At 35.0% G+C, this 11,096-nt stretch overlaps 1 protein-coding gene across 1 annotated transcript; it reads right to left on the bottom strand.

Annotated features, from left to right (window-relative positions):
- Window positions 1-3,453: 3,453 nt before the first annotated feature.
- Window positions 3,454-5,277, bottom strand: LOC132564983 (octopamine receptor 2-like). The gene has a single exon (XM_060229589.1). The coding sequence runs from the start codon at window positions 5,275-5,277 to the stop codon at window positions 3,454-3,456; it is 1,824 nt and encodes a 607-aa protein (XP_060085572.1).
- Window positions 5,278-11,096: the final 5,819 nt, after the last annotated feature.

Raw genomic sequence — 11,096 nt, 5'->3', positions numbered from 1 at the left:
ATGCCCGATATATTAAGATTCATCAGGCTTGGTAACCTAGTACCATCTGACACGCTATTTCAGTGTTTATTTCTTCTGTCAGACATCCAATACCAAAATAAATGCTTGACGGTTTTTGCTAGAGTTCTTGAAGATTGTATTACATTTTGGTGTATCTATTAAGGCCTTACATGGCATGCTTTCAATTAAAGTAGCTGGTTTAGTCCCGTGTTTGCCATTATCAGAGTAGATATCTGCCGTACCTCTACTGCTGTAGTGGTTTCTTGGCCAAAGCACTTTTTTGTAGACGACATGTCCCATGATTGCTTTTTCCAATATCCCTTAAAATTCCTTCAACGACCTTGTTGTTGTTATTTTCAAAATCACAATTAAGAATGTGGAGACCTAAACTGTTGTAAGATCCAAATGTCTCTGTAATTTTGTTAAGCTTTAAGACTAACAGTAATGACAAATTCTAGGTCTGTTTTGTTCTGCTGGAAAAGGTGCTACATGTTTATATTCAAAAAGTAAACAAATGTTTTTTGGGTTATGTTTTCTTTATTGTCCTGATATCTGAAGAAAAACCTTGACTAGATATAACAACCTGCAGTCACAAACAAAGAGTCAGATGATATTAACGGAGGTAGATGCCAAAGAAACACATTTACTACATATCATGTAGTTTTAGACAGAAAGCGAGTAGGTATGAATCTTCACTTTTGATATTACTTTTCTACCATAATGATGTATACTGCAAGAATATGTAATTTAATGTATGATCATGTAAGGTTGAAGTCTACACAGTAGATCTATCATCTATGGAACTATTTACTATCACGTACTGATAAAATGGTTCAGACCACCTAAGTGACAATTAGCCTTATACTTCCATTTTTCTTTCCCAATTTCACAGATACATGCCTCCAAAATAAAAGGATGTAGGAAATACCTTTTGTTACCATATTTAAAAAAAAATCTTTTGATGCCGTTTATAGTTTTCTGTTTCTGAAGTTATGATCAAGGTCACAATGTCAGCACTCCATCATATCAAGGCAGTATTCACATGAGTTGAGCTATTACTAGGTTTTGGATATCCTTTCTGGGACACCTGGTTCAGATAAGCTTTATACAGATAGCGTACTTCTGCCAATGCCTACAATATATAAAATTTCCATGAAAGCTTGCTTCTGCTTGGATGCATCGAGACAATTCAGTTGGAAAGTTAGCATGCTCGTACAATCAATGTTTAATGCTTTTGGCATAAGAATTTGTTTATATATGTCACTTAGCCTTTCACTACAAATCGTTCTGTTTGGCGGTCTGAATTGGCCATAATGTAGAGAGGTCTCTTAACAGAAGGGTGAGAGACACCTAGGACCATGGAGTGGGACTTGTACAGACAAGCTTGTTGATTGGTTCGGAAACTTCTCTTACCAACAGCTCTTGGAACTGTGATAAAGTGACACCAAAGTGCAGAAGGCCTGTCTCTGATTTCTGGTCTTAAATCAGTGCTTGATCTCTTACTTATACAGACACTGGGTATATGGAACATTAATTTGTACTGGTCAGTTAAAGAGAATAACAACTGATTGGGTAGGGCAAGTGATTCTAATGCTGACTATACTTAAGTGAATGAAAACATTTCTGTATGAGACAGTTATCATGTATGATATTGGCCCATCGTGACAGAGCCCAATAGGGAGGTCCGGATTTATCAACAATCAGCAGTCTAACCATCTCACCAGGCTCAGGTGCTGTCGTCTTTGATCTCCACTTTTCTCTAGTGTTTTTCCTGACACCTTTTAATTTCTCTTGTTAATTTCCTTCCTGAGTAGTTGGAAATCAAATATGGATGATTGATCCAGGAGTTTAAACAGGAAATAGATTTAAGATGAAACATAAATAAATACAGTGTTCCTGTTAAAAAAAAAAGATGCTTTTATTTCAAGTAATATAGAAATTAAATGATCACATTCAGTTTGGTTGATGATGAAACAACTTCAAAACATTAGAGAGCAATATTTAGTATGCTTGATAGCCTGCAAAGTGTAGATAATTGTCTATGTATATTTTTTAGAGCGGGTGATGCGTATATCGTGAACATATACATAACAAAAACAACATGTTTGGTTTAGGATTTAAAGAGAATTGTTCTGTAAATGATTGATATATATAATGTACATTTGTGAGAATTGTTAACAGTAAATTACTGTTCTGTATTAATGTTCTATCATGTTTGATATTTACACAGAAACCAGTGATGATCTCATGCACCTTCATAAAAGAATGATTTGATTGTTAAACTTTTTAAAATGTTACAGATTCATTAAAATGTTGCAGATAAGATTCAGTCTGATCATTCTCCACTAATGTCAATCCAGAATAATTATGTAACTTGGAGCAAATTAATTGAAGATTTGCCTGTGTTACAGTACCATTCCCCAGTTTTGCTGAAAGCTTGAGATTTCCATTAGTCTTGTAATTGGAAATATTGACCTTGAAACGTAGACTGAATCTGGTTTTGTTATCTAGCGGTGTTATTCATCAGACTGGAAATTCTATGTAGGAAGTCCGCAATTAAAATCTTAACAAGTTAGCTCTCTGATTCAACTGAAGGTTTGATCAGCATAATCAGATTAGTAGTAAGGCCAGAGGACATCCATATACATCAATGATTATTCAGTAAGTATGGTATAAAAATGAACCAATGATAAAACATGAGGGTGACAGAATGTAAGGTTTTTCATGGTCTTGTATCATATTTCACTGATACTGATTCTTTCTGTGAGATCCAAATTATCCCTTAATTATCGTCTCAGTTAATATAAAACCATGTTGACATGTTTGTTGTTTTTTGTGTCTAGAAACGTAGGTTTTCTATTTGTATCCATAATTCCCCGGGAAAATTTTGACACTAGACCGTCTCTACTGATATAAACTCTGAGGTTAATGGTTAGATCTATTTATCTAATAACATCTGTGTAATGACAAATTACTGATTATCATTAGGTGAATGGAAACGGTATTACTTATGATTTACTTCATAAAGGTCAACAAAGGTCAACTACATATAAAGTAAACTTTTTATCACAACAATGAGAAGAATCGTGAACTTTGATGATGGTTTCAGGATCAATGAGAAAAGCATACCATATGATGATACAAATAGCGACTGCTTATCTGTATAGATATTTGTGTCATTTACAACTACAATGATAGTCAACTGTGATTTCTTTTGAAGTATTCATCCTAGCTGTGGGAGAATTTGCTATCTATAATATTCACTCTGGACATTTTGAGCTGATTTATTAGCCAGATGGTGGTACCTTGTCATAAAACATATAACAATACATGTAGATTAAATACTGAACGGTGTCAAACAAACTACCAGATATCTGGTGGATCACGAGCTAGAGATATCAAGGGAGATAATGTACAAAGAGTTGTGTGGAAACTTCTGTGACTAATTCAAACTTATTCATGTACTTTTGAGGATTTCTTCTTTCTCTTTTTTTGTTTTTTCCCCAAATGAAGAATGGTTTTAAAAGCCTTTCTGAAATCATCGTTAAATAAAGTATAAAGGATTGGGTTGAGAGCAGAGTTGGCATATCCTAGCCAGATAATCGCCGCCTGTATATGTACGTTTAAATCACAGGAGGCACAAAAACTTCGAATGGTATACATAAACAAAAATGGTATCCAACAGACTGTAAAACAGGCCATTACTATAGCCATTCTCTTCGTTGCCCTTTGCTCTCTTAACTCGTATTTAGTTTTTATACTGTTAAGTTTTCCATTTCTCCTTGTGAAGGAGTTCTTGTGTTTTTTAATTCGTGCGTTTGAGCTTCTTTTCGTACGCTTCTTAGTACTGGAGTTATGAGAGTTTGTAACATTGTGCTCCTCTGATTTGCTCTCTTTGTCCCTGTTTAAATGTCCATTTTTCTTATCCATTTTGGGAAGGCAGTGCAGAAGGTTATCAGAATTACTAGTAGATTCATTTTCATCATCCACAAATGAATCCTGACAGCTGTGAGTACGAATGATACTTATTTTAGGTGGACGAATACCATCCTTGGACCGGTTTATAGCTGGCACATTTTTAAACTCTGACTTACCGTTATTTTTATTGTTGTGAGTGCCCTTATAATTAATTCCATAATCAGGGTTGGATTTCTGGTAGATTTTTGTTTTATCGTCATCTTTTTGGGGTTTTGTACTATCAGAAGATAAATTCACATCTTGTGATGTTTTCTGACCTAAGTACACTGATGACTTTGGTTCCAATAAAAAGTTTCCAGATGACTTTGCAAGCATTGGACTTATTTGTGTGGCTTGGTCCTTCATCTGTGTAAAATCACTGGAATGTAGTTCCAGACGGCTATTACTTTCTGCTATAACACCACTTTCCATGTCACTCTCCACTGGTAGGGAAAGGTTCCGTTTTGGTTTTAGATGTTTCATGCGTTTTTTCAAAACAATAAAAATTCTGACGTACAGAAAGGACATTAGAACAATGGGTATCACAAACGAACACATGGCAGAGTATACCACATATCCTTCTGTCTGGAATAAAACACATTCATAACGATTCAGCATGTTATTATACTGATACAATTCAGGAATCATTTCTCTCCATCCAATAAAAGGCGCGAGTGACACGACGATAGAGAAAAGCCAAACAAATATAATATAAGCTAACGCTCGCATTGGAGAGCGACGTTCAAAATACCATACAGGATACACAGTGGCTGTGTAACGATCAACAGCAATAGTGACGAGACCCCATATTGAGGCTGTGCAGTAAAGTACGTCGATACACAACCAAACGCGACACATCACATCTCCAAATATCCAGTACCCCAGTAGGTCATTTCCTGTTGAGATAGGTAATACTGTTAAGGCCAGTAGTGAATCACTCATCGCCAAATTTCCAATCAAACAGTTGGACATCGATCGTAGATTTGGAAATTTGTACAATGCAAAACACACTAAAAAATTTCCAAATATAGTCCAAAGGGTGATAACTCCTAACAGAATTGCAACGAAAACCAGCACCCAGAACGAGGTGAAGTTTAAAGAGCAGACCGGGTCAGCCATTTTCCACTTGGTTGAGTTTGACATGCAGAGATTGGCGTGAAGGAGTTCTATTCCAAACACCCCATCGCCACTTGTGGAGTTATCCAACATGTTGTACTGGTTGTATTGTTCGAACACATTTGATTCCTGATCCCATGGGAGAATCAAGGAGCCTTGTGGAGATTTCGTTGTATTTTTTAATATTTCCATTGTCATCAGCATGCAATTACAGAAACTATGTTGATATTTGTTAATGTCAAAGAAAATCTATAAATCCAAGCAATCACTACCTATCAGAAAACTGAATACTTCCTCTCCAATCATGAATTGATCCAGCAATTCATTGGTAGTTACATGAATATCACAGATAGAATGTTGTCTGTTAACAACAGTTAGTTGGTACTAATTGTTTGACCAATATATGAATTAGCACAGTCAGGGAAAGAGATATCAGACTTTCCAGAGAATTTTCAATTATCGCCAATGTGTTGAAGTTATGTTGCTGTTGTGGTTATTCTTTCATCGTCTTCATTTTACTTTACAGTTCAAGTCTCTTAAAACCTTAAGTTAAGAAATTTCTAGAAGCAGGACTGTTTTAGATGATTTATACTCCAACTTGTCATCTATTGGCTTTAGGAAGGTATTGCAGGACAGCCATTGGTTAGAGTATAGATACTGCAGAATAACTACTGGTTGGAGGGTAGACACTGCTTGACAGCCATTGGTTGAAGAATAGGTACTGCAGGGCAGCCATTGGTTGAAGAGTATGTATTGCAAGACTGCCATTGGTTAAAGAGTGGGTACTGCAGGGCTGCCATTGGTTGAATTGTACAGACCATATGTCAACTTAGATGAGGGAAAGGGGACCACAAAGTAGTCATATTGACCTTATGAGAGTTAAGACAATGTTCCTGCATTCCTGTAGTATTTCAGCATCATTGCCATAACACAAGCAATGTCTCACAGTGGCTGCAGTGAAGGTGTAGGGATCGCAAGCTTTGTTGACACTGTCCAGGATTTATGGTTGTAAGCGATTTGTTGGTTATTGTCTCGCAGCTATTTCCAGCATGATATCTTCGTCATGATATTAGAGGTGTGCTGTTGCTATGGTAACCAAATCTGTCTTCACATGCTTACTTGTTCCTGTAAAAATGAAATTAAAATTGAATTTAAGATTATGAAAAGTTTGTTGCGAACTAGAACTGATTTTTTTTTCATTAAATCTAAAACCTTTAAAAAAGCATTATATTACTTTGACATGAAAATAAACACATACTGCTGTTACCGGTGTTACGTGCTGTTCACTTCCAATGCTGTAGCTATGCCTTCAGCCGACCCATTCATAGCATTAAATACCTAGCTTCAGTGATAGCAAGGAAGCATGGCTGGTAATACTCAATTGAATTAAACTGCCAAATTTCTATGGATGTACATACTGATTACCATCAGCAGGATGTAGTGTTAAAATTGAAGTGTGTCAACACTTGTCACCTGGGTGCTGCTGAGGTAATTAGCTAGCTTGTTTCTTCTTAGCTTACAACTCCCCATATAATATCTGGATTGGATCGATCAGACGAAATCAATGGAATATGCCAGTAAGCATTAATTGTTAAATTATCACAGGCTCTTCTGCTCATTGATTTTGTCATATTTTCTTAAAATCTCATCCTGACTAAGAAAGGAACAATAAAATGATTATCTTGTGAGTTGCTCTCACTTACGAAGTAAAAAAAAAAGATTTTTATGTTTTATATTACAGTATGTGTGAGATGTTTTCTCATGTTGAATTATACAAAAAAGGTAGATAATGACAAAGAATGATGAAAATGTCTCTAAGGATACAGACAACACCACACCTTGAATAGGAACTTGTACATACTTCACCCTTCACCATTTACATAGATTCTAGGCCTAAGATTTCCTATAGTGTTGGTGAAAGTACTTGAATGGTAGAAGCCTCTTTTTATCCATGACACTTTCCCATCACTTAGAATAATATTAAAACCAAATTATAACATCCTTTAAGTATTTTTGTGTTTCCTCTACTCCCTGTTGCGTTAGGCGGTGATATCGGGGAGAGTCAGTGTGAAAATGGAAGTGTAGAGATGTGTAAGGCCCTCAGGGACACCAGGTTGCTTGGAGATAGAGATAGAAAGCATGCACTTCTGACATGGCCAATCTGTATTTTGGAACACAATCAGCAGAAGCCAAGAAGAATTGGGCTCATTACATACCATTCCACAGCATGTTTAAAAAAGGGTGAAAATAAAGGAATAATTTGTGTCAAGTTCTTCAAGGGAAAGTGTAAATTAGACTGAAACTGAAACAATTTAGCAGTAATCTGAGTCATTAAAAGTGCTTTTAATGAGGTGCTGCCCTGCTCTACCATGAAGATTTTTCTTATACAGTCATGTATTACAATGTGGATGTAACCAAACCTTAATACTAACCTAGGAACATAGAATTTGATGTAAATGTTGCGCTATAGCTATTGTCAGCCTCGTCAATATACCAAAGTTATCCCACTACCATATATGGTGATGTGTTTTAGAGCTGTTCAACTTACCACATTTGTCTGGTGATAAGCCCTTGCTTAATGAAGAGCCTGCCACTTGATTGCAGTTTCACTAGCAATTCCAACCAACACTATATACCATTATTGTGTAGAAAGTTTTAACTTTGAGTCACAGGTAATGTGTTGGGTACTATATACCATTATTGTGTAGAAAGTTTTAACTTTGAGTCACAGGTTATGTGTTGGATGCCTTTAACATGCACACAGTGTCAAATGTTTGCTGGAGTTTATGTAGTATTTTATTTACAATCATATTTACAAGAAACAGGATATCAATAACATGGGCTGATTCAGTCTTTTTCAGCTGTGTATTATATTGAAAATTTATTTCAAGAGGACTTAAGTGTTCAATCCATAAGCTATTATACATAAAATTGCTATTCCATTTCTGACATATGATGCTTCAAATGTCAGCAAACACCGTTATAGTATAGCCTAAGCTAGATTTATCACTGTTATAATGAAAACTGATACTAAACCCGAGACCTGGGAGCTGCCAAGATAACGTTGATATCATATGAAATATTTACAAAGTACGATGCAATGATAGCCGTTTTACATGAAATGGCATTCATTATGTCAAGTTTTTTCTTCCAGAATTCTAAATTCAATGTCACACATTATAAGCTAGGTTACTTCAGTAACACATGTAATCAGAGAAAATTATTTTAAAAATCAACATCGTAAAAAGGGATTATAGAAAGGCAACAGAGTGTGTATGACATGTTTTTTTGAGCTTTTTATCATATATTGATAAATTTCTGCTATAGTCTGTATGCTCTTAAATATCACTCCTACATCTAATGAGCCCCACACGAGATAAAAACACTAACCTCTCCTACTGCAGACAGACTTATGTTACAGTATCATCTGTATTTGTTATTGGACAATAAAAAGGACAGTCTGCCAGAATATTGCATCGCACACTATGTTGGTGGTGAAAAGTGTTGATGTTATGTAATTATGTTATCTCAATGCATTCCGAGTCCTTGACCTTGTCGTTAACAGGTCTATTACCCCAGGGATTGCCTATCACTGAAATGGACCCTATCTCTAATTATAACTGTGTCATATATGTGAAGAAGAAGCGGAATTTACTAATGGAGTGCTCATCTTTAACAACAAATCAGTCATTAGATGATGTTATATTATTGAAACATCAATATTCTCATTATGTTCCTAATTCTTCCGATACAATCTCTATTAAAAGTTTTATTTTTAAGTCATATTTTATCATATACAGTCTGCTGTTACAACATGTATATTGTGTTTGAAAGGACAACATTTTGTACCACAATGTTTTTCAATCTTTTTGTGTTTTAAACAAGGAATTATTTATCTTTTCTTTTTCACTAATCATCATCTTTTTGTGAAAATATGTACGTCTTTGCATTTTTCAAAAGTGACTTTTCAACTGTGACCAGTTTTAAAAGCAAGGAACAATCACAGACTTGTGATATTTCAAGCATAATTTTGAATTTTCTCTCCAAAACAGCTTAGTGTTAGAATAGTGTTATCACATGTGTTATCTCTTGATAAACATTCATGTGATGATGTTTTTTCTTGTCAAACATTCATGTGATGATGTTATTTCTTGTCAAACATTCATGTGATGATGTTTTTTCTTGTCAAACATTCATGTGATGTTATTTCTTGTCAAACATTTATGTGATGATGTTATTTCTTGTCAATCATTTATGTGATGATGTTTTTTCTTGTCAAACATTCATGTGATGTTATTTCTTGTCAAACATTTATGTGATGATGTTATTTCTTGTCAAACATTTATGTGATGATGTTTTTTCTTGTCAAACCTTCATGTGATGTTATTTCTTGTCAAACATTTATGTGATGATATTATTTCTGATCAAACATTTATGTGATGATATTATTTCTTGCCAAACACTCACATGATGGTGTTATCTCTTCTCAAACAGTCAAATGATGGTGTTATTAATTATCAAAAAACTCATGTGATTGTGTAATAAACCATTTCTTATTTGTTATTCCAGCTTGTAAGTTACATTTTGTTACCAGTATGTACACCCTTCAGCACTGATGTAGTGATTGGTTAATATTTCCTAGCAACAGATGTTTACATGAATAGAAACAATCATAATTATACATATTTCTATCTGAAATATTGGAATTACACTAAAATCACTAACCTGAACTTCAGGATTGTTATTCCTTACAGGAATAGCAGGAAAGAAGTGATTGTACTTTACATTAGGAGAAAATGTCCCCTGAGAGTCTGGTGAGACTTAGCCTAAATAACCAATACCTCTCAATCACTCTACACAATTACATACAATTGGAGTCTGGACAAAGCCATGCTTGATCTTGACAAATCTATGTACAACACTGTCCAGTTACAATGATGAATGTCAGGCAGATTTCTGACATGAAAAAAAGGTCAAAGCTCACTCCCATGCGTGGGCATTTTAATCTTACCTCTGTCTTAAGTCAACCATTTCTCAAAGTCATAACTTTACCTCTTTCTTCTGTCAACCATTCTTCATAGTCATAATCTTACCTCTTTCTTCTGTCAACCATTCTTCATAGTCATAACCTTACCTCTTTCTTCTGTCAACCATTCTTCATAGTCATAATCTTACCTCTCTTCTGTCAACCATTTCTAAAAGTCATAATCTTACCTCTTTCTTCTGTCAACCATTTCTCAAAGTCATAACTTTACCTCTTTCTTCTGTCAACCATTCTTCATAGTCATAATCTTACCTCTTTCTTCTGTCAACCATTTCTCAGTCATAACCTTACCTCTTTCTTCTGTCAACCATTTCTCAGTCATAACCTTACCTCTTTCTTCTGTCAACCATTTCTCAGTCATAATCATACCTCTTTCTTCTGTCAACCATTTCTCAAAGTCATAACCTTACCTCTTTCTTCTGTCAACCATTTCTCAAAGTCATAACCTTACCTCTTTCTTCTGTCAACCATTCTTCAAAGTCATAATCTTACCTCTTTCTTCTGTCAACCATTTCTCAAAGTCATAACCTTACCTCTTTCTTCTGTCAACCATTCTTCAAAGTCATAATCTTACCTCTTTCTTCTGTCAACCATTTCTCAAAGTCATAATCTTACCTCTTTCTTCTGTCAACCATTTCTCAAAGTCATAATCTTACCTCTTTCTTCTGTCAACCATTCTTCAAAGTCATAATCTTACCTCTTTCTTCTGTCAACCATTTCTCAAAGTCATAACCTTACCTCTTTCTTCTGTCAACCATTTCTCAAAGTCATAACCTTACCTCTTTCTTCTGTCAACCATTTCTCAAAGTCATAATCTTACCTCTTTCTTCTGTCAACCATTCTTCAAAGTCATAACCTTACCTCTTTCTTCTGTCAACCATTTCTCAAAGTCATAATCTTACCTCTTTCTTCTGTCAACCATTTCTCAGTCATAACCTTACCTCTTTCTTCTGTCAACCATTTCTCAGTCATAACCTTA

This window comes from Ylistrum balloti, unplaced genomic scaffold (genome assembly GCF_031769215.1).
Source record: "Ylistrum balloti isolate Yb309-2 unplaced genomic scaffold, AGI_CSIRO_Ybal_v1 Utg369684, whole genome shotgun sequence".
NCBI lineage: Eukaryota > Metazoa > Mollusca > Bivalvia > Pectinida > Pectinidae > Ylistrum > Ylistrum balloti.
The sequence above is the reverse complement of the archived record's forward strand: the minus strand, read 5'-3'. Positions and strand labels throughout refer to the sequence as shown.

Excerpts from the sequence above, each read along its gene's own strand:
- LOC132564983 (XM_060229589.1), bottom strand. The coding sequence starts at position 5,277 with ATGCTGATGACAATGGAAATATTAAAAAATACAACGAAATCTCCACAA.